Below are 24669 nucleotides of genomic sequence, written 5' to 3'. Positions count from 1 at the left end.
TTAGTGTGCAAATGTATTCAGCCCATACACCCAAACATCCTCATCAACCCCCCCCAACCCCCAAACCTTTCACGCTGCCCCCAAAGAGAATACTTTGTGCAACCTCTTTTTGCTGCAATTACAACTGCAAGTCTTTTGGGGTATGTCTCTACCAGCTTTGCACGTCTAGAGACTGAAATCTTTGCCTATTCTTCCTTGCAAAACAAATCAAGCTGAGTCAGATTAAATGAAGAGTAATGGCAGTTGTGATCGGCAGTTTTCAGATCTTGCCACAGATTCTCGATTGGATTTAGGTTTGGACTTAGACTGGGCCATAACAGCACATGAATAAGTTTCATTTTGAACCATTGCATTGTAACCTTGGCTTTATGTTTAGAGTCATTGTACTGATGGAAGGTGAATCTCTGCCCCAGTCTCAAGTGTTTTGCAGATTGTCCTGTACTTGGCCTCATCCATCTTTTCCATCAATTCTGACCAGCTTCCCTGTCCCCGCTGAAGAGAAGCAGCCCCCAGAGCATGATGCTGCCACCACTCTGTTTGACAATGGGTATGGAGTGTTCACAGTGATGTGCAGTGTTAGGTTTCTTCCACACATATCGTTTTGCATTTAGGCCATAAAGTTCCATTTTGGTCTAATCTGACCAGAGCATCTTCTTCCACTTGTTTGCTGGGACACTCACATGGCTTTTGGCAGACAGCAAATGAAGCTTCTATTGGTTTTCTTTTTACAATGGCTTTCTTCTTGCCACTCTTCCACAAAACACAGATTTGTGTAGTGTATGACTGATACTTTTCCTATGGACAGATCCCCCACCTGAGCTGTAGATCTCTGCAGTTCATTTAGAGCAGGGTTGTCCAAACTCGGTCCTGGAGGGCACGTATTTTAGTTCCATCCCCAATTAAACACACCTGAAGCAGCAAATCAATCTCTTTCTAGGTATACTTGAAACTTCCAGGCAAGTTTGTAGAAGGAAGTTGGAGCTAAACTATGCAGGTCACTGGCACTCCAGGACCAAGTTTGGGCACCCTTTATTCAGAGTCGCCGTGGGTCTCTTGACTGCATCTCTTATCAGTGCTCAATCTGCCCTACTACATGCTGAAATATTGGTACTAAACTCACAACGACAACTACAAAATCATTTATTAACCATAGACTATGTTAATAGTTAATGCCTAACTAAATACAAGCATATCTTTTTTTATTAAAGGGTGTTAATAACTAGCCATATTTAATAGCTATTTAAAACTAAAATTTAAAAACTTTTTCTCACTGTTGATTTTAATGTATTAACTTCAAGCTTCAGACATTTATCGCAGCAAGAATATTTGATGTCATATAAGCCTACCTATATTACAAGATCCACCAATGTCCAATTATAGGTAGTTCTAAAAGCATGAAAAAGACTTGCTTTTCCCCATTTGCTGCCTTTGACATCATAGCTCCCACATTAGCCTGGAGCAGGAGCTCTAATAGCTACACTGCTAGTGAAAACCCAAGACTGCATTCTCATGGTGCATCAGCCAATCAGACCTGTCATGACATCATTTTCCTGCAGCTCCAGTGTGATTAGTCATGTATTCCCATGCCAGCCAAGGAACTTTCTTTGAAATGAATGGGAATGTTAACAGATAGCTCTCTCTGGATATTTCGGATCTCACTGATCACTTGTCAAGGTTTTGGTAATGCGGTGTATAAGGGAGGCTGAATGTAAACACACTTGAAAGCCTATGTACCTCTCTGACAGAAGAAGATCTCTGAAGGATTCCTGTAGTGTTGAGATTTAGGTAATTCTCACTTTACACTTTTGAGGTCACAGAGTGAGTAAGAAGCACATTCTCTTCAACGCATCATAACATCCTGCCCAATATCTGGCTCCTGGAATGTTGATTAAATTCATTTTGATTTTTTAGCATTGTGCTGATCTCTGTTTCACAAATAACTCCTGACTCTTTGCAACTTATATTGAAATTGTAGGCCTAAATCAGCAAAGATAACTCAGTTAGAGGTGAAAAGCGTTACATTACTTAAGTGCGAGCAGCTCTTACTTGAAGAATTTAACATTAGTTAAAAATGCCAGCCTCAAAATGCTTAAAAGCCAACAGGTTAAAGGGTTGGTTTACACAAAAATGAAAATTCTGTTTTTAATTACTCAACCTCATGCCATTTTAGTTACCTGAGTCCTTTATTCAGTACATAAATTAAGATATTTCAGATGAAATCTACAACATTGTGAAAACGTACCCCTGTATACATTTCTAGAGAGTGCAAATTATGTAGCCAGAGCTACGTATGGCTGCATTTTATCTTTAAAATGAATGCTATGGGAAAGTATGATTCTGCTGTTGACTTCTGTATCTTTTCAGGCTACCAGCTGACCACTTACCTCCTTGTGGATGGCTTCTCCGACACTGTCCAGAAATGTATATAGGGGTATGTATCAATAATGAGCCTAAGTTGGAAATCTGAGAGCTCTCTCATCCTCTAAAGAGAGCAATAGTTCCAAGATGTACTCCAACAATGAATAGTCAGTCCATATTTGCCAATTACCAGAGCTAGTCAAAAACAAAACACAGCTCTGCTACAACTCGGAGTCAGAAAATGCACCTAATCTACCTTGTTGCTGTCAATTGAAATTATCATGCCAACTTGATACTGTCAACAGAAGGTCACAACCCATTCCCCATCTACAAGCTCTTCTGATTGGTCCACTGTTTTGAAATTAACATTGATGTGAAGTGATGCATGGAAAAGTTGAAATTTATTTTGACATCTAAAATGCATGTGAGGTGCTGCAAAAACATGAGAGAAATGGCCACACATGTCTATCAAGTACAAGTTAGCAAAAAAAAAAAAAAGAAATATAAGACACTGTTCCATCTCATGTGTACATAAGCAGTATGTTGTGCCTTTTACACTTACACAAGGGCAGTTACTGGATAGCAGTTGTCCATGGCACCCCCTGTTGCATTAAAAGCAGATGGATGGATGGATTTCTCATACTAGCATTTTCATTCAAGCAGATTACAGTGTTGAAGGTTATTGAATCTTACACAACGGTGAGTAATTAAAGGTAAAGTAGGTGATCTGCCTAAATGCTAACCAGTTAGCATAATATGTTTCAAATACAATACTGCTCGTTTTCAGTTGTGTAGCAAGCAAAACTTGTCATATGCAATATTTCATGCATGCAAGGATCGCTGGGATGATTTTCTCACACGCTTTGTCCTATAGCGACTACTGTATGATTAGTGGTTGGCCGGCAGGGAGCAGGAATTACACTTATTACTAAACCATACTTACATGCTATTTCAGACCATATATTCAAAGTAAACAGTAAACAATATAGAGAGCAAGTCACAGGTTGTTATGGTTAAAAAATTAACCGATGTGAATATAAAACCAACTTCACCTCAGTAAAGCAGGCTAGGCAGAATAGCACTATTTACTGATGTTTTGTTGTTAAACTAAATAAAAATTGACATTAATTATGCTGTAAAAAGCATCTTATCAAATTGAAAATAGTCACATCAATGTTTCACTGGAAGATTTTGTGACTGAACAACACTTCTATGCATATAAACCATTTATAACAACACAATCTACGTAAGCTTTTCATGACTAAAACTGTTTTAAAACATTACCTATCTAAAAGAAATACTTCAGCCATGGTGTCACCCTTCCTCCTTTGTGCAAAAGTAACTTCAAGATTAATTCAGGATTTTAAAAAGTTTTGATTCAGCAATTGTTTTCTGGTGTGCACGCGCATCGGCGGATCTGTGTGAACATAGATGCGCAGTTGTATAAATATACATTTGTTGACAGACAGTTTAGGACAATTTTTAATTGGATGAACATTTTTTAGTCTCAGAATATAGAAATACATATAAATACATTTAGATCATTTACATTAATCATTACTATTGGAATGGGAAGAGTTTTAACCAGCACAACAAAAAATCAACCCAGGCTCATTCCCGCGGACGTTTCTGACAACCGCGAAATATGTCCAATATACGGGATGTACATATTTTTGCAGTTTTGGTTTTTGCAAATCCGTGAGAGGGCGCTGTGTGCGCTTTTTTGCATGTCAAATGCCTCTTGCGAGCGGCTGCTGTCGGCCAATAAATGACTGATTGATTGACTGGCCGACCGGCCAATCGACAGACCCACCCTCCTCTTCCCTAAACCCAACCAATTTTACAAATTGACCCGCCTGCCCGCTTACTTCCCTTAACCCAGCCAACGGTTTACAAATGCTGTCCAGAAAAAGAAAACCGCTCCTTTGATTTTTACCACATTTTCAGATTTTACCACATTCTCACCCTGTTGTTCACTTGTTCGTTTTATTTTTTTAAATCTTTTTTTTGTCTAACCTGATTTTCTGGAACCGCTCTTTCCTGGACTCGTCATCATCATGATCAACTCCTCTCTGCATCTCAAGTCCGCCGACATACACGACGAGCTAACTGGACAAATTGGTTGCGCGGGAAAGCCCGGTAAGCACCAAAAAGAACGGCATTTTACCACCCCATAGCATTCGCTTAATAAAATGAAATGCAGCCATACGAACCTCCAGCTACATTACTTGCGGTCACCAGAAACATCCATGGGAATACGTTTTCAGAATGAGCCTGTGTTGCAAAAAATGGTTCTGAAGACAATCACCTACTGCACGTTTAATAACAGAATTTATGTTTTTAGATGAACTCACTCTAACTAAAAAAAACCAAAACCCACACTTCTAAGTAAATGATACTTGTGTTGAATCAGAAGTCTGTGTACAAGGGTTATCTTGACGTAACTTTCAAACATGTAACAAAGATGTTCAGGGATGATTGCACGAAAGTATTCACATTAAGGTGTTTAAAATAATGTGGACTGTCATGTTAATTACTTCTTAAACAATAATGCTGATAAATATTTGAAAATCTACTGTTTGGATAGGATTAATAATTGAGACCACAGGATATTATAATATAAATATAATTAAATAATATAAATATACATATAAGATTTTCAAACGGAATCCCCTGTTTGGATGTTGCTTTGGGAGTGGGATATTAAAATAGGGCATTTGAGAAAGCAAAACTGATCTCTAAACAATATCATTTATTTTCCTTTAGCTTAGTCCCTTTATTATCAGGTGTCACCACAGCGAAATGAACCGCCAACTATTCCAGCATTTGTTTAATACAGCAGATGCCCTTCCAGCTGCAACCCTATACTGGGAAACACCCATACACAGTCACATTCTCTCACACACTATGTACACTAAGGCCAATTTAGTTATTTAAATTATCCTATACCTCCTGTCTTTGAACTGCGGGGGAAACCAGAGCACCCAGAGTAAACCCACGCAAACTCCACACAGAAATGCCAACTGGTCCAGCCAGGACTTGAAACAGCAACCTTGCTGTGAGGCAAACCACTGAGCCACCGTGCCATCCCTAAATAATTCCATTGTTCATTGTGCAATTACTATTATTGTGAATACAATTCACACATTTTGTTCTTACTTTATTAAAGAACAAAATGACCTATTACTGCAACATGATGATCGGCAACATTAGTTTTCTCTAATAGTACAGAACAGCAATCACAGGTTAGTCCCACTGGACCAGCACGAAGGTAGTTGCTTTGTTCAAGGTCACAATAGTGGAAAGATTGTGATCTTAGTAATTATTGTAGTTAAGTAGCTCATGGGATTCACCTCTGCCTGAGATTGATTTGTATTAACCGCCTTGATTGTTATCCATTAAGTTACCAGGCTGTCTGTAGAGAATAATCTTGGAAAGAGGAAGTTTAGGAAATGCAGAAAACAGAACAAAACAACACCTTCAGTAGTGGTGATTTTTATGGATCGTTCACATCAAACAATTGTAAAATATTTCATGAAGACATTAAAACAATTGGAATGTGCATCTTTAAAGCCCCGGAGACACCATTGTATGCACAGCTAGCTAACTATATATACTGCCTACCAAATAAATGTTTGCCTTGCAACTCTAGAGTTAAAATCCTGCTGTATTTCGTAATAATAAGATGTTATGATGTGCTGAATTTTGAATGTTTAACAAACAATCAGCAAAACGCAAAGCTCAATGATTGCGCTTACTGGCCATTTCTGTCTTCAAATGAAGATAAAGCTAAAGTAAGTCCCTGTAACTGTTCAGCAGTGGAAACTCCTTGAACTTCAAACTTTTTTTCTTATTAAATTACCTAAAATCCTTTGCAATTTCTGGCTCAATTTTGTGCTGTTTCAGTAGGAGCTTGGATTTTATGATCTATAAATTCATGGAGCAAGTAATAGTCTTGAGTTCTGCCCAAGGGTGACCTTTAAAATCTTGCATATTTCATGTTAAGCAAACTGAATGTGGGACCTTTCACACTCATGATTTGGGTAAAATATCTAGATAGCTTTGGCTAAGTAACCTTTGCTGGTGTGCAGAGATAGTCTCTAATCAAACACATTGAATGCTGCCCTTTTAGCAACTCAATTTCACCATGATCTCATGAATGTACTTTACTTAAAGAGTCGTTCATCGTTTACCTACATTTGCATAGATGATAAATCATATAATATACACATCATGAATAGTTTTGGTTATTTTTTGCGAGAAAGGGGACCTATAATGCCCCTTTTTACAAGATGTAAAATAAGTTTCTGAGGCTCCTAAAGTGTGTATATGAAGTTTCAGCTCAAAATACCTCACTAATAATGTTTTATAGGTCTTTTTAGTTGCCCCTTTTAAGTTTTGGTCCTAATTGTGCCATTTGGTGACTTTAAATTCAAATGAGAATTTTTTTTTAAAGGGCGGAGCTACAAATGCCTAGGTGTCAGCATAGTGGCAGATTAAAACACAAGACTAACATACTATTCTAATAAGGGAGAGATTGTCACTAATGGCCAGGAATTTCCGTACTGATGACATATACAAAGGGAGAATGTCAATGTGTTTCTGCAAACAGTTTTTATTTAAAAAAAAATAAAATAAGAAATCTTTACTATAAGAAACTGGTTATATTCACACATTGTTGCCAATGTGTGACTATAACCAGAAACAGTTAGCAGTTAGAAACAGTTACAGTTAAGAAACAGTTAGCATTAGGTAAGAATAGAATTATTGACTCAAATCTTTGTAATACTATACTTAAGTAATATAATTATAAACATTTCAGTCTAAAAGCTTTTGTAGATGTGTGGACATAAACAATATCTCTAAATGTAATACACTTAAAGTTCAATGCAAAATGAGACATTGGGCCCTATCATACACCCGGTGCAATGCGGCGCGAGGCGCGATGCAATATTGTTAGTTAGTTTGCTAGTTTCAGCTTGGCGTTCTGGTCTAAAAGGAGGTGTGTTAACTGCAGACGCATTGCTATTTTTGACGTACTATAAAAATAATTATTCTGTACATTTATATAGCAGTTTTCTGGGCACTCAAAGCACTTTACACATAGGGGGGAATTTCCTCATCCACCACCAGTGAGCAGCATCCACCTGGATGACAAGACGGCAGCCATTTTGCGCCAGACCACACACCACACACCAGCTGATTGGTGGAGAGGAGACCGAGTAATGATATGGGGAGGGTTAGGAGGCCATGATGGACAGAGGCCAGTGGGCAGAATTGGCTGGGTTAAACCCCTACTCTTTTTTGAAGGACATCCTGGGATTTTTAACAACCACAGAGAGTCGGGACCTCAGCTTAACGTCTCATCTGAAAGACGGCGCTCACTGAGCAGTATAGAGTCCCCGTCACTATACTGGGGCATTAGAACCCACACAGATCGCAGGTTGGGTGCCCCCTGCTGGCCTCACTAACACTACTTCCGGCAGCAACCTAGCTTTCCAATGTGGTCTCCCATCCAGGTACTGACCAGGCGCAGCCCTGCTTAGCTTCAGTGGGCTACCATGTGAGAGTTGCAGAGAGCTAGCTATAGACCAGATCGAAGCAGGTCTAAAGTCTAGTGCCAAGCAGGTTGTTTGTGTGCCTCGCTTACACATTTCTTAATACACACAGGGTGTACAGCAATACAAAAAATATATTTACAAATGAAAAAGAATTAAAAGATAAAAATTTTATAAAATTATTATTTTTTAGCCTACATAAATAAAAAAATCCTACTTTCATCTCGGGGGCTTTTTTCAGTTTATTCATGACAATCTGCTTTTGTATAATGTTATTATATGCATATTTATATTTGTTTTATTAAAAACAAGCTTAGATTTGCCAACCTGTCAGGTTTAAACCATGGGGCATAGCATGTGTATTTGGATATAACTCCGTTTTATGACCACACTTTGTTATTATTATTCATTTATTAGTTTGCTGGAAATTAGAACTGAATTCAGAAATAGTTTTAAGCAACGAAAGGGTGTGGCCAGAGGCACTGTAATGTTAAAGCAGAGAAAGTTAAAATGCCATCCAAATGCTGTTTTTCCAAAGAGCATGTTCTGTTTCTGTATTTGGGCTTCCAAAGGACACTACGCAAAGAGAGAAAGTGCTTGTGCAATGTAATTTGTAATTAAGTTCCAGAGAATTATAATAAAGATATAGCTAGCATTTGACAAAGGACAGCTTTCAGAATCTCTCCCAGTTCAGTGCTGCATACGTCTAAAAACTCCTGAAATAAGCAGCTTCAACCATAATAGAAGAAGCTGTGGATTATGAGCCACAACTTAAAAGTATGTTTATTTGTTAAAATTGATCTATTACATACATACTTTCCAGCGTTAACGTTAGCACAAAACGGAAGGTTAGTGTTAGCTTAAACAATGGGAAATGCTGTTTGGCACCGTAACAATTTAGCTACAAAATCATTTTTAGCAATCAAACCCCTGTAAACGCCCACAATCTTCGCTGTAGTGTCTTTTTATGCTGTCGCTTTCCCTGCCCTCTACATCTCAAATAACAAACTTGCAAAAGATTTGTGAATGTTTCATATTACTTACATATGCCTATTCCAAATATATGTGAAAGACACTTGTCAGATTTTATTTTAGAGAGCAGGCGTGAGGTTTTGTGTCCTCTGTGTCATTTTCTGTCTTATTCAGGCACAAACTGATATGGCCAACAGCTACTCTGACTGACAGCATTTACACAGTGCAAAAGCACGTGCTTGTAGGGGCATGCCACTTTTCCGGTTGACGTAGAGCCAATCCACAGCACATTATGCTAGCTGACGAATCAGAGCCTCTTGAGGACGGGCCTTTCAGAGGAACAAGTCTAGGAAATGTGATAGTCGTTTTCAGCTTAGCTGAGTAGCAGTATATAATCAAAGTAAGATATCTGAAAAAATAACACAATTTTTTTTTACATATGAAGCATGAGCACATTGCTTTGCATCTTATGAACACAACCAAGCCTCAAAAATAAATTTTCTACCACCCCTTGAAGGTTTGGAGGTTGCTTTGAATTACCTATAAATCTAAATAATGTACAGCTAAAATTACAAATCTACATTCATACAAATAACTTCATGATATTTTACTTTTGTATATACATATTAAATGTTTCAATAAGTCCAAACTATAAATTTCAATACCAGTCAAAAAGTACAAAAAAACTCCTCTTGCAGCTGCCTGAGTATAAACAATAAAATCAAGCTGTCAGTTTACAATTCTCTTATAGAACTGTAATAAATCGTATGGTGTTAAACTGTGATTAAATAAAGCGACACTTTTATGGAGCTGTGCAACAGTCAGTGGAAGCTCACTTTATGCAGGTCTTTATAGCATACTTTCACAGCATGACACTGCTACAGCTGTATAGATATAGACTCTACATAATAAAGAGCTTTGTGTTTTGGGTCTGTGCGCTGGGTTTCTCTTTCATTTTATGGCATTCCCTCTGGTCACCCTTTATCATTTATACTGCAAATTAAAGACAAGAAAGAACATTTGTTGTTTTAATCGAGTTCATACAAGTAGAGCTGGAATGTGAGTCCAGACGGGACAACGAAGAAACAGTAATGTAAACGTCCTTGTGTTGTAGAAGCCTGTTAATCAAAGGAATACTTTGAAAATAGACTCATTTAACAAGTCACATAGCGTTAAACAGTCGAGTTTTCAGTCTAAAGACCATCTAAAAAAATTTATGCAATTTTCCTATTTTAAACTTAACTCTTCTGTAGTGTGCCATTCCATTGACTTCAGAAGGCACAATGATATTATGCAGCACTGTCGGCTGCAGAATATTTTCAAGAACTACATAATATTATTGCACCTAATTGTACATCGTCACTGGTGGGACACTAAGGCTGCGTCCGAAACCGCATACTTCCACACTATATAGTATGCTAAAATCAGTATGTGAGCCGAGTAGTATGTCCGAATTCATAGAATTCGAAAAACAGTATGCGAGAAGTACCCGGATGACTTACTACTTCCGGCTAAATTCTGGAGTGCACATCCCATGCATGCTGCGCTATCCCATGATGTCCCGCGAGCGAATTTATGAATGGGAGTGAAGCAACGCAAGTTACGCAGGTACGTCACATGACTATGTCAAAATGGCTGATGTAGTACATCTGAATTCCATTCATACTTTTTACATTCAAACTGTATAGAACGTACTTTTCTAACGGCCAAGTAGTACGATAAATTCAAATGCAGTACCTACTGAGTAGTAGGCGTTTCGGACACAGCCAAAGACTACTTGTGTGATATTGCTCATATATACATATATATATATATATATATATATATATATATATATATATATATATATATATATATATATAATATGTGTGTGTGTGTGTGTGTGTGTGTGTGTGTGTGTGTGTGTGTGTGTGTGTGTGTGTGTGTGTGTGTGTGTGTGTGTGTGTGTGTGTGTGTGTGCGTGCGTGTGTGAGAGGAAAAAAAAATATTGCTTTTTGGTAACACCATGATTTTAGTAGGAAAAATTGACACATATTAGGCAGGATTTAGCACCAATTAGCTGCCTCCATTAGATTCTTTCAATGCAATCCACTGATCTAAAGCCAGAAGACTAGGATTACAGTAGCTTTTCCTCTCTATTGTATTATAAAGTGAGCATGCACTCCATTAGAAAGCCATTGTCATCCACTGGTGGTAGCATTGTTTCTTTTTGAGGTCATTTAAAAGGCCTTGGGGTCTTTCAGACCCCTAACACGAGAACACAAGTTAAAGCTTTAAAGTTGACATGGCAGAACTGCAACAAACCAAACTGAGCAATAAAACAAAGAGAGTTTAAAAAAACACTTGCACTGCATGACTGCCCTGTGTGCAGCTCCACATGCAGCTGTAACAATTGATGAACACAACACAAGGCAAAAGCCGGTCTGCAGAAGTGCACACATTTCTTCGCAACCAGTAAGATTAGCAGATCAAGTGAAGCAGGATCCAAGCGGCTTGGAGCGTCCCATAAGCATTCCAGCAGCAGCAATTTCACAAGCCCTATTATCAGCCTGCCTTTATTTTAGCCGGAGCGATGTGACACACTAGAGCAGAGTGCCCTGAGCTTTTACACTGATTGGCAGGTTGCAGAAGGACATGGACAGAGGTTTACAGCCTACACTGAGATCTGTCATTGCGTGATCCCGTGTGACACTTGTCCGATATCAGCATCATGACTCAAACAGGCTATAATCATTGACATCATGTTCACATCTTCCATAGGTGCTGGTTTATTCTCAAACAATAAAATCAAAGTCTTTCCATTTAAGAGGAGTGATTGCTGATTTTTATTGGACCACTGAAATAATTGTATAGTAGTTAAGAAGCCCCAGAAGTGATTTTAATGGATGGATATTACACAAGACAAATGTATGCGTTTCCCCAGCTGCCTGCAAGATTTACGGTATTTTCCCCCTCTTTTAATTTCTTAAAGTACCTTGTGATGTAAGCACTTTTCAGCCAGCGGTGCATGCCAAATACACCAGCACATGAAGCTTCCCTCCGAAGCCAAAGCAGGTGCAAAGTATCCAATATACTCAAATGAATTCTATTATGTGTCATTATGTATGCCAACAATTCAGAATCAAACATGACAATCAACAAAGGACGGAGATACAATTATGTGCAAACAATTATAAAGCACAGCTGCTTCACGCAAATGTCATCTTCCCCATCTGATGTGTTCCAGGCCGTATCATTTACTCCAGCATTTTACCAGAACATCTCATTTGACACTGATGTTTCAGAAACTGTCTCGGCACATGACATACCTGACTGAGTGTTATGCAATGTGGCATATATTTCTGCTTCAGGGAACACACCTGTCGGTAAAAAAGCATTTTCTCTTAGAGAGAAGGGGCATCACAACTGTCCAAAACACAAACCTAACACACGCCGTGGAGATCTGTTGTTGTGACCTGAGGGAAAGATCAGCTATTCCACTTCAAGCTGCCTTCTCAGAGTGAAGCCACTATCGCAGAAATGAATCTCCCTTGACATCAAAGAAAAATAAAATGAAACCGAATTGTACAAGTCATTTTGGGTAGCACACAAATTGAGGGCATGGTGGTTAATTGGGTGGCTTTATATAAATTGTTTTACTAGCACTTAAAGGTGATTATAATAAGCCTTGAGTCTTGTGTTGTTTTATCAAATTAATCAACTCGAGGGATTATTCAACTTTAATGTTTTTAGTATATATCTATACAACATTCTGGGTCTCATTGTCAAGGACGAGCCTAAAGTCTTAAATAATCTATATTGTATTTAATGCTAATTTTAGTTATTTGAATATAAGCTGGTTTTTAGGTTTGTCAATCCGATACAAAACTGCATTTAGAGCGAGTATCAGGGTAGTGACATATATCATTCAGTCAAAGCCTTTTGTTCAAGGTCATGACACAAGGTGTTTATTATAAAACCAATGTAATGCCCACATTTCAGCCTCATTTGTAACCAGTTGTTCTATGCACAACATCATAAGAAATATCCTGATAAATTAAGATTGTCTCCTTTTGTCAAACTTTTGGAGATAGACAGAAAAATGAAAATAATATGTGAAATAATTATAACCTTCATCTATAAATTCATCATCTCAAATTTTGTCTATGCACTGCCCAATTGTAATTTAAATGGAAAGTTCTGGAACAGCGAACTGTTGCATTTTTTGTAACAGAAAACGTTGTTTAAAACAGTTTTGCTATGTTTAAACACACATACAAATGTACAAGGTGTTTTTGCCGCCTTGAGAGCGTGTTGGGGATTTAAGGCTAAATAAGTTTTCGATAACCAAATCCCAGTAACTAACCGATTAATTTGTTTTAAAGCCAGTTAACAGATGAATAAAAGTCGTGCACATTATTTGCGCATAAAGCGCGTCACAAGTGTATTCTAAGTTGAAAAAATTGAACTACATTCGTAAACAAAGTCAACAAACCAGCACACACAAACAGCATCATGTTTGCTGCTTATATGAAACGCGTTACCTGAGTTTTGAGGGGTTCTCCGTGCTCAATGATGCTTATAAAAGGGATTTCCAAAAAAGAAGACATAAATTCCATTTGTACTATTTCCTCTTGCGTCTGAGGGAAGGCGAGCACAGCCGAGACCCCCTGGACCACAATATCCTGACACACACACCTGAAGAGCGACTCGGGGTCTCCGCTCTGGGCTTCTCGAGCCACCACGTCCAGGCTCAAGTTGTACGGAAGAAAGTTGTTGCCGCTTTCGGCGAGACCGCTGAGGGCGCGGTGGAGAGCCGCCCGCACCCGGACCGACTGGCGGGGAGGCAGGAGCGCACCCAGGCGCACGGTGTGTCCTATCCGCGCTAGGATGTGACAGGGCTGCGGGTGAGAATGAGCGGGCTGGAGAAGAAGGAGAGTATGGAGAAGGAAGATTTGCGATCCCAAATAAAAGTATGCCAGAAATGTGTAGAAGATGAAATTCATCCTGCTTCACTCTCAAAGGTGGTGATGAGGCATTGTCAGAAGATAGCATTGCTCGCCTTGTTGTCAGGTCTTTTCTTTAACGTCCTTTATTATTTTTGAGCAGGATGGTGTATGAGGAGTGATCTATGGAGTTACTGTGTGAATGTGATACTCAGCTCAGGAAAGGAGGGGGTTTCGCGAAAGGCGGAGATGTCGTTGCGTTCACACCCAAAGATGCGCTGGAGAGGCGTAATGGTATCATTAGGAGAACGACGTACTGCTAACTAGACCATAAATACACGAAACCTGTTATTAAAATGTTTTTTTTTTTTTTTTGTTACCCAAAGTCATTGTTTTTATTATAGTTTTTTTTTATATATATATTTATTTTATTCATAGAATTATGCCTCGCTATATATATATTCTATCACTAAAATGTAAAAAAAAAAAAAAAAGTTTGTCATCACACTTAAGTTTGATGTAACTTTCTTAATAAGTTTGTTCTTATGCAAAAACCACTTGTTAATTTCATGTATAGTAAATGTTTGCTTCTCACACAAAACACATAAAAGACTTAAAAATAGCCAAAGGACATAATTTAATGGTGTTTTGTCCTTTTCGGAGTTTGGCACATAATGGGCACTATTTCATCACTGTTTACTCTTGCTGTATGGAAGAGGAAAGATTTTAGAGGCAGTAGATTTTAAAAAAGAGGGTGGATAAATAAATAATTGTTATTATTTCTTCAGTGTCTCCCCCACTATTAAAATGTTTCCAATAATGCCATAGTAGATTGCAAAAAAACATGAATGGATTTTCAAAATTATTGAACATTTTATTGCAGTTGTATCAATAAAACAAGCTGATAGTTTAAATTAACATGAAGGAAAATAATAGAGAAGAGAGAGATAACAGAAGGCAGGTGATGGTAAGTGGGTCACTGTTTGGACCTGAGTATCAGAAATTCGATACGGTCCAGTCATGCAGTAAAATGGAATCTGATGAAGGTGGACTGAAGCCTCAGCCAATCACACACCCTGTTATACGCTATAAAGAACCAGAGAAGCATGGAATGTGAGACTAACACGAAATTTCCCTTAATTACTAATATTAAGAGATAAAAGCTAAACAGAATATAAAAGTCACCTTCATTTTTATGGTTGTTTCGTTTGCTGTGGGCAATAAAAAAGCAGTATAAAATTTTTGGATTCAAAGTACCAACAGAAAAATAAGTATAATAACAATAAAATAAAATAAGAGTCAGCAAGTCTGCTCAATTGTTATAAACTGGATCCTTTTTATATTTTTGAATATGAAACACTGAAAAAACAATAGCAGGATAAATGAAACGGCTTGTGTACAAAGGTATATTTTGCTCCAACAGCGAGACAAAAAAGTATACTATTAAGATTCTGCCACTTTCAAAAAAGAAGAAAACGTGGCATATAACCGGAAAAATGCTCATTTACTATCACTTCGTCATCTGCTGTATTTGAAATTGTGTGAAGGTATAATCATTATGCATAGGAGTTCATTCTTGTCAGAGCTATGGAATGGCACAATTAGCATATTGGCTTTCTCACAGAACATTGAAATAAGACTGCTGATTCATTCATTTAGTAAATTAAATATAACAAAGCAAGAAAATATATTACACTCATCCCAATAAGTAAATAAATCAATTTATAATTATAGACCTAAAAGGGGTCTGATGCAAAAATGTGATGTATAAATTGTGAATAGGGATGAAATATAGAAGAAATGGTCACACTTTACAATAAGGTTCATTAGTTAATGCATTTACTAACATGAACTAATAATGAACAATACATGTACAGCATTTATATTTTACTAAAGCATTATTAACATCCAAATTCTTACTTGCTTAACATTAGTTAATGCACTGAGTAAACAAACTTACAATGAACAATTTTATTTTCATTAACTAACGTCAACTAACATGAACAAATACTGTAGTAAATGTATTGTTTATAGTTTGTTCATAATAGTAAATGCATTTCTGCAGTAAAGTGTTACCAAAGAAATTCTAATATGAGTAAAGCTGTGGTTACATTGGACTTGTCTCCCCATAAATTTCCATTCATATGCATGCAAATGTGTCAGATCATAAACGCAAGGTCATGCGTCAAGTTTCGCAGGCTGCTTGGTGAACTCTGACCTTCGAATTCGCATCACTTGACTGCATGAGACCAATCGATGACATGACCTCTCTGGACAAAAATTTAAAACATGGAGCAAATCGCTCCTTTTTTAATGCCTAATTATCTTGATTAATCCCGCTCCTTTTCGCAGCGCAGTACGACAGAATTTCACACACACAAACTTTAGTGTGACCGCAGCTTAAGACCAGTTAAGATTACTGATAAGTTACTGATTTATTTTTTTATTTAAATTTTTTTGCATGTTTGTCACACTTTAATGTTTCAGATCATCAAACAAATGTAAACAGTAGTCAAAAATAACACAAGTAAACACATCATGCAGTTTAAAAATTATGGTTTGTATTATTAATGGAAACAAAATACAACACTACTTAGCCTTGTGTGAAAAAGTGTTTAGAACTCTTGTTAAAACATCATTTACCTCTGGTTTATTACACCTAAGTTCAATTTCTCACCATACCCAGACCTGATAGCTGCAACACCTGCCTGCAATCAAGAAATCAATTAAATAAGACCTGCGTGACAAAGGGTTATAAAGCCATTTCTTAATCTTTGAGACTGCAGCAATCCATATTGAGAGCCGTTATCTACAAATTTTGTTTACACAATTTACTTAAACTGCATGTCTTTGGACTGTGGAGGAAACCGGAGCACCTGGAGGAAACCCACATGAACATGGAGAGAAAATGCTAAATCTACACAGAAGTGCCTCCTGGCCCAGGCAGTACTCAGACCAGTGATCTTCTTGCTGTGAGACAACAGTGCTAACCACTGAGCCACTGTGATGCCTAAAATCTCTGTGTTATGTGACATTCCTGATTTTTTTTTTTAAATATTCTTGAAGAAAATTGTTTCTGGGATTGATTCAAAAAGGAAGATAAATCAAGCAAACCAGCTGTCAAAGTTGTAGTTTAGTTTAATTCAGATCAGTTCAGTGTGATGTAAATGTCACTGCTAAAAGCCCAAACATCCCCCACCCCCACTCAGAAAGCAGTTCCGATTTGATCTAGGTAGGAATTATGAATTGTCCAGAATTAATTGAGTATAGTGAACATGAGGAGATGTAATACATCAGGAGCTCACTCAAATACTGGGAAGATAGGCCATTCTGGGCTGTGTAGGTTAATTGTATTACACATCTTTATGATAAGTAATCGTAGCCAATGCAATGCTGAAAGAACTGGAGTAATATGATCATATTTCTTAGTTCTAGAAAGCACTTTAGCAGCTTTAAACCGATTGAAGTTTGTAAATTAGGTGTACAGGGCAACTAGACATACATTCCAAAAGTCTAACCAAGAGGTCATGAAAGCATAAATAAGCATTTCTACAAAAGACATTGATAGCATATGTCAACGTTTGTCCCTCCTTAGCTTTGCCCTCCCTTCCCTCCCTTGTTTGTCTTGGCTCCTTTCCCTCTCTCCCTCCTTTCCTAGTTTCTTGTCTATTTACTTCTCTGTCTTGTGTTGTTTGTTGATGTTGCCCGTTTTGTCTTGCTATGTTTCTTGTCTTCCATGTATCTAGTTGGATGTTCACCTTTTGTTAGTAGGGGGTTGTTTATTTTTGGTTTTGTGGCAGAGTAAAAAGGAAAAACTTGACTTCCATTTCATATTGACTTTAAAGGTGCAGAACCGTATTTCGGAATGATATATGTATTGTATTGCAGTAAAAATTAAAAATATTGGAGAGGGTTGTTTTCACAGGCTCCTCCAATGACGATTCAATAAAGTTGCTTGTAAACTGCCCAGATAAGTTGTATGTTAACTGCTCCGATAAAGTTTGCATTTGTAATATTTATATTCATTCATTCATTCATTCATTTTCTTGTTGGCTTAGTCCCTTTATTAATCAGGGGTCGCCACAGCGGAATGAACCACCAACTTATCCAGCAAGTTTTTTATGCAGCGGATGCCCTTCCAGCCGCAACCCATCTCTGGGAAACATCCACACACAGATTCACACACACACTACGGACAATTTAGCCTACCCAATTCACCTGTACCACATGTCTTTGGACTGTGGGGGAAACCGGAGCACCTGGAGGAAACCCACGTAAAGTCAGGGAGAACATGCAAACTCCACACAAAAACGCTAACTGAGCCGAGGTGCGACCCAGCAACCTTCTTGCTGTGAGGCGACAGCTCTACCTACTGCGCCACTGCCTCACCTAATATTTATATTGTATGTAAATGAAAAAATAATTAATTGTCACTTTTTCAAAAGTTTGAATCTGTGTCTCATTTTACAAGCTGCTGCTGTCCTCTGGAAGTCCAGCCCAATCTCATGAGGTAACATAATGTGTTTTACATATTGTAAGAAACGTGGCCAATTTGTACAAATTTCATTCATATAAAAATTTTACATTTTTAAAAGGAGGCATGCCCCCAAACCCCAAACTTAAACCTGTCCCTTATTAGGAACTGAGCAAATCACACTAAAGGTGAATAAGATGAATTAATATGAACAATTTTTAGATGAACAAATATGTTCACTTAGCATTATAGTACTTTATTCTTTAGAAGAGTAAAATCTTACTGCACCTTTAAAGTTATTCAGACACTCAATTGTGCCTGCAAAGTAGAATTTACTTACAAATTTCATAAGTAATGCCCAAAATCTAAAATAATTACAGTAATTTGCTATCAAACTGTATATTTAGACATTAAATCCAGGTTAACTGTATATGTGCTATAAGAATATGAGAAACTCTTGCAAAGTGATCACGCACAAAATCATACTAACTTATTTCTTCCGCAAGGGCTCTATGAAGTATGTAATTGTGTAGTTGTGCAACATCAACCAGCTTGCACAAACACAGTCTCATTAGGAGCCCCTCAGTCACAGCTGTCAGCTGAACCTTTTTCTGGAGCACAACTAACCCAGCCAATTTCCTCGAGACCGCATATTGGTCAGTGTGTGTGATCAACTGATCTGAGTTTGCCTGGAGCGCAAGGACAACACACAGAACAGAGGTATTCTTGTCTCAGAAGGTGTTCTGATAATAAGTGAGCATCCAGTGACCTTTCAACTATGTGTCTAACAGCAGAGCAAATGATGTGAGATTAACAGGGAGGGAGGTTGTGTTTTGATACGAAAGCCAACACAGGACAACACCAATTAAAAGAAAGACTTTATCTCTCCAAGATGAAAAAAGAGAGAGACAGAGCACATATGCAGACTTTGCCATTGTTTAAATCATGTCTGCACCTAACAGATAACTCCCTGGCTGTGGAGTGCCCTTGTTCGTTGTCAATTTCACAAACATTTGATACTCAGCAGAGAAAATAAGCAGTCTCAAGAGGTTTGAAAGGGTGTGTTAATTCCTAAAGGAAATTAGTGTCTTGAATGACCCATAAGAAAGTAAATCTTTGAAGGTTATGAGACAGTGACTGAAATGTTAAAACGCTGATGTAAAATGAGTGTATATCTTAAAACATATATTTCAGGGAATTATACTCTTTGAAAATTATTCTAAAAATACACTATTTTCAATCATTTTAACATTACCAGGTTTCTGAGCAGTGGAAAGTTTTATAGTTGGGTAAATGTTTATTTCAAAAAATTGAAATTAAAAATACATTAAAGGCTATACGCATAACATTTATTCTTAAAGCTGTATCTTTGTAACAAATCTTGCCAATCAGACACATAATTATTTTGCTTTGTTCAACAAATAATACACCATTAACGTCTTTTACCCAAAATAAACTGGATGTGTAATATGACTCCAACCCAGCAGACACACAACATCATAAGACGTTAAATTAAGTGTAAATTTAGGTCATGGTGTCAGGTTACCAAAATTCAATGTCTAACCAGCATCTAAAGAGAACGCTATTTTGACATTGATATTTGGTTGATTTTATGTTGTGTTGGAAAGTAACCAAAATCTAATGTCTAATAGATGTCATGGTGATAACGTCCACACAACGTCAAGGTGTAACATGATTAGATGTTGATATTTTGTCGATTTTAGGTTGGAATTTGTATATTGACATCGGCCTGATGTCGTGTTCAGTCGTCAACTCAGCATTGGGGACGTTGGAGTACAACGTCAATATGACATCATGTTGACATCATGTGCCTGCAGGGAAGGTAGTATTTACGACACAAAGGCATGCACTCAGAAATGGACAGAAACATAGTAAAGCTCCTATATGCTCCTTGCTTTATGATTTTAATGTAAACCTTTATCCTCTCTTTATGTTGAATCAGGTGTTTTGCAATAAGTCTGTTGTTCCTGTATTAATATTATGATTTTAATCCTCCTGCAATCAATGATTATCTCTACCACAGCTAAACCAGATCATAGACAGTTCATGTTTGATGTCTCTAAATTAGTGTACTGAACGATTGTTTACATTTTATGTTAGTATGTGTGCAACATATTAACATTTTAAGAAACTTTAAACATTTCTGCATCAGCATACACCCAGAATGCAGATGCAAATCACCACGGTTCAGAACAAAGGCCCATAAATCTTCCTATGGGAAAATAACTTTTTCATTACTCAACTCAGCTCCTGAGGCTGGGTACAAAACCACCCTTATAAAAGCTGGTGACTAAGGCCAGTCTAGGAGAACACCCACACTGTAAAAAATGCTGTTAAAAAACAGTTAGATTCTACAGTAAAATAATGTTTTTTCACTAAAACAGTAATGTTCTGTTAAAAACAGTGCATTCTGGGTAACATTTTCAAGAAAGCAGAAAACTGAGTTAACAGAGCTCAGATTCGACGTTTTAAGTCAGCGTTTGAAATCACACTTTGCACCCTTGTTTACTATTTTGCACCCTTGTTTACTATTATGCACCCTTGTTTACTATTATGTACACTAGTTCACTAATACAGTTCACCTGACAAAGTTAATGAACACTAATGAGTGAATTCAGACCCTGATGAACACCTGCTGTTAATAATCACAATCACTGAGGAAAGAGAAATGAGAAACACAGAGACTTCAGTTACTGCATTAAATAAAAAAATAAAAAAAAATAAAACACTTTTAAGATGCGGTCACACTTGACTTTTCTCCCCATAGACTTTCATTCATACACATGCGAATACGTCAGACCGGAAACGCAGGGTCATGCGTCAGTGGCAGATCTGGGGGGGGGGGTCAACAAGCTTGGCCCCCCATCTGGCCCCCCTAAATTTGGACGCGTATTTTTGTGTCAAAACGCCACGGAGAAGCGAGATCAGCCGTCGGGGGAGCGCGCTCTCAGTGTCGTGCGCAGTCGTATGGCGCACACTCGCTCTCGCTGCTTTCCAGCGCTTTCTCTCTCTCTCTCTCTCTCTTTGTCAGTGACGGTTCTGCGCACGTCAGTTTCCCGCATTTGTCAGAAGTTAACCCCAAATTGACACAGGTAGTAAAACGATTCAACTTCAGTCATGTTTATGTTGTGAAACACTACCAAAATGTCCATTGTTGATGATATTAGGATTCTGTTTTCAATAGTGATTTCAAAACTTTTATTATAGGAAGTGCTCGGCTATGCAGAGGCTATTACAGGGCCGGAGTGGGCCTCCTGTTCAGCCCTGGAGTTTCAAGCCTCAGACCGGCCCACCTCAGTTCACGATTGACTATATTAAAATAAGGTCATTTCCTATTCAGTTTCTAATGACACTATCACGTCTTTTTTTTTGAGAAAACAGCTGCTTTAGAACTTTAAATGTTCAACAATCCTAACAGTATTACATGTCTTAACAATAAAAATGAAAATAATAACATACTAAGACGGGGATCAAACCCGGGTCGGCAGCGTCGTAATCTAACGAGCTAACCACTGGACCACAACAGTTAAATATTGAGAGGTGACTCATCTGAGTTATATCATCATTAACCTGCAGGCTGGTTATATATAAAAAGAGCAGAGCTGCGGTAAAATAATGAATAAGAAAACTGTGGTCAAGTAAATAAATAAATACATTTAAAAAGTGTGACTGCTGAGAGCAACAGATTCTGGAGCTAAGGACACCGGCCCTCGCGGCCAAAAAATGGACCGGCCCACCGGGAATTCTCCCGGTCCTCCCGATTAGCCAATCCGGGCCTGGGCTATTATTATTCAGAAATTGACTATACATAGTTTTACGTTAGGAAATGCAGTCTTTAGTATTAAAGTCAAAGAAATTAAGTAATTAAAAGAAATTAAGTCATAGTATTCAACTCGTTTAATTTTGCCTTCATTCGTTTTTGATTTCAGTTGTGACATGACATAAAGCACAAGTCATCAAGACATGATTTATTACAACACGTTTTTAAACATAATAGTTTAACTAACCAATTTTTCTAATAACTACTTATTTACCTTTGCCATGGTGACAGTGCATGATATTTTACTAGTTATTTAGCAAGATAGTTGTATACAAAGTCCCTTTCCCAACAAACACACAACGTTGCCTCAACGTAGCGACCTTCCTACAACGTTGTACCAACCTTGCAAAAAGGTTGAGGATTCTACGTTGTTGCTAAACGTTGTCACAACGATGTCATAAGGTTGCCATTTAAACATCACGAGGGCCGCATACTTTAGGTTGTGCTTAGGTGGCGTGGACAACCACTGTACAACATTTACTGGTCACAGCTGAATCAGTTTAAATTTCAACAAGCCGTCGTCTCATTCATCAACGACCGAGGAGACGTGAGTATTGTTTTATTTCTTCTTGCTAAATAAGATACGTAAATCGTGAATATTCAAACAAACCTACGATTTCGACAACAATCTGTTCCAACATTACACACACACAAAAGCCGTAATGAAGTTATTACGAGCGAGTAACATTTTAGCATTCCGTTCACGGACGGCGACAACATTAAAATCATTATGTTAAATCTCTCGATAAAACATTTCCTGATTATTTACCTACGCTTAGTCTTTAGTCAAATGGAAAATAATGTTTTTGAAGTTCAGTTTTTTCCATATCCATAGTGATCAGTCAGTATGATACTTTATCACACGAGCCGACCCACTTTTTACAAAACACACAAAATAACTTTTAAAAACAAAACATCTCTGTGCAGTTTGCGTCCCGTTAAAGGAACAGTTCACTCAAAAATGATATGTACTCACAAATTATTTGCCCTGTAAATAATAGCCTAAGTGATTCCAAACCTTTAAGTTTCTTTATTCTATTGAACACTAAAGACTGTAAGCATTTGCTTTCATAGTAAGAAAACACTAATTAAATAGTTACAGTTTTCCAGCTTTATTTAATACATCTTTTTTATTGTTTAGCAGAAAAAAAGCTAAATAAGTTTGGATCAAATAAAGGATGAGGCTAAATGGCAGAATTGTCAGTTTTGGGTGAGCTATCCCTATAAGTTAAAGTATATAAGTTGATGTTCATATGCCTGATTAATATAGATATTAATAAAAAGGTCTGCTAGTCTAAATTTCTATTTTGATTTATCTTTTGATGTTTTATTTAAAACCCACTCGTTTCTTTGCTCAACAGGCTATTTTCACATGGAGGTAATCTTCTATTGATAATTTCTGGATTTTAAGTATGTGTAAGTTGCATAAAACTCTATTGTTTAACCACTCACTGTTGTTTTCAAATTACTTATGTAACTTGTCTTTCAGAATTTTTTCAGCTGTTGAATTCACCTCAGATCAGTGTTGCTGTAATTCCTGATCTATGGAAAGAATAATTGAATGAGGTAAGAAGTATACTACTCTATTTACTATCATAATAAATGTAGTATTGTTACCTAAAACAGCATGTTCATAATGTGGAAAATAGATCATGCTTATGAAAAATTACTTTATTATTTTGTACAGCTGTTATTGAAATGACACTAATTTTAACATTCCATTTACAGCGAGCAACGCCACAACTACAGGGCCTGTTCTTTCTCTTCTCATAATTTAAGTAAGTATTGGGAGACTAACTCTGACTTCTGTTAACTCAAACCTGTTTTCCCTGTATCTCTAAATTTATTGAATTGTATGTAATTTTGGTATATGATATATTATTAAAGCATTAAAATAAAGTAGGCTACATAATTACTCACTGGAGATTTTATATAATGAAATTACAATAAATGTCTGAAACTTCAATAACTTGCTAGTCATAGTCGTTTCCATCTGTCCTCTCTTGTTCACTGCCTATTTTGACTTGTGTCTGCTGTGGATCTCTGAAGCTGGATTATCTGTTGGATTTGTTTCTTCCTCTGACTGCTTTCTCCATACCAACAACTACGACTGGTCTTCAGCTGCGCTCCCCGGTCTGCTGTATTCTCCAGTCCAGAGCTTCACTGCCCAGTGTCTGAATTTTAATTTATATATTTATTTATATGTATATTTACATTTTAATGATTTCTTGTTTACTTTTCTTGTTTGTTTACCCTTTAGTTTAATTATATATATATATATATATATATATATATATATATATATATATATATATATATATATATATATATATAATCTAAACTTTATACTGTTTGCTTAAAATTTGATGTGTACTGTATGTATTAAATGTTGTGAAATATATAATAAAAAGTTTGATTATATTCATTTGTGTGTTATTTTAAACACTTTAAAGTTTACACATGCAGTTGTTAAATTAAATAGGAAAAATAAATGAACAATATTTCATATTAAGCAATACTGGAAAAGAATTGCTGCTTATC

At 37.1% G+C, this 24669-nt stretch overlaps 1 protein-coding gene and 3 long non-coding RNA genes across 12 annotated transcripts in view; 2 read left to right on the top strand and 2 right to left on the bottom strand.

Annotated features, from left to right (window-relative positions):
* The window catches only part of LOC147834762 (uncharacterized), a 5512-nt gene extending 797 nt beyond the window's left edge, over positions 1 to 4715 (bottom strand). Inside the window, exons 1-2 of the long non-coding RNA XR_015502494.1 lie at positions 3448 to 4715; positions 1 to 2653 (exon numbers count right to left, since the gene is read on the bottom strand). The exon at positions 1 to 2653 is cut by the window's left edge and continues 797 nt beyond it. This is a non-coding gene — a long non-coding RNA (uncharacterized LOC147834762). The remainder of the gene's footprint in view (positions 2654 to 3447) is intronic.
* grin3bb (glutamate receptor, ionotropic, N-methyl-D-aspartate 3Bb) overlaps positions 1 to 14022 on the bottom strand; it is a 195793-nt gene extending 181771 nt beyond the window's left edge. For both annotated transcript variants that reach the window (XM_087273482.1, XM_087273481.1), the window contains exon 1: positions 13412 to 14022. In XM_087273482.1, the coding sequence (XP_087129608.1) occupies positions 13412 to 13873 (462 nt within the window). In that variant the 5' untranslated portion in view covers positions 13874 to 14022. The remainder of the gene's footprint in view (positions 1 to 13411) is intronic.
* Positions 1 to 24669, top strand: part of LOC147834759 (uncharacterized) — a 436363-nt gene that overhangs the window by 59137 nt on the left and 352557 nt on the right. The window contains exon 2 of the long non-coding RNA XR_015502488.1: positions 7466 to 7963. This is a non-coding gene — a long non-coding RNA (uncharacterized LOC147834759). The remainder of the gene's footprint in view (positions 1 to 7465; positions 7964 to 24669) is intronic.
* Positions 22566 to 24312, top strand: LOC141376569 (uncharacterized). Of its 8 annotated transcripts, none has more exons than XR_015502474.1 (6): positions 22566 to 22675; positions 23273 to 23338; positions 23490 to 23506; positions 23618 to 23694; positions 23857 to 23906; positions 24178 to 24312. It is a non-coding gene; the product is annotated as an uncharacterized LOC141376569 (long non-coding RNA). The 8 variants fall into 8 exon arrangements; XR_015502472.1 differs by having other exon boundaries at positions 23490 to 23538; XR_015502473.1 differs by having other exon boundaries at positions 23270 to 23338.

Source organism: Danio rerio, chromosome 11, assembly GCF_052040795.2.
Source record: "Danio rerio strain M-AB ecotype USA chromosome 11, GRCz13ab, whole genome shotgun sequence".
In the NCBI taxonomy this organism is placed as follows: Eukaryota; Metazoa; Chordata; class Actinopteri; order Cypriniformes; family Danionidae; genus Danio; species Danio rerio.
Note: the sequence above shows the minus strand (reverse complement) of the source record. Positions and strands in the feature narration are given on the sequence as shown.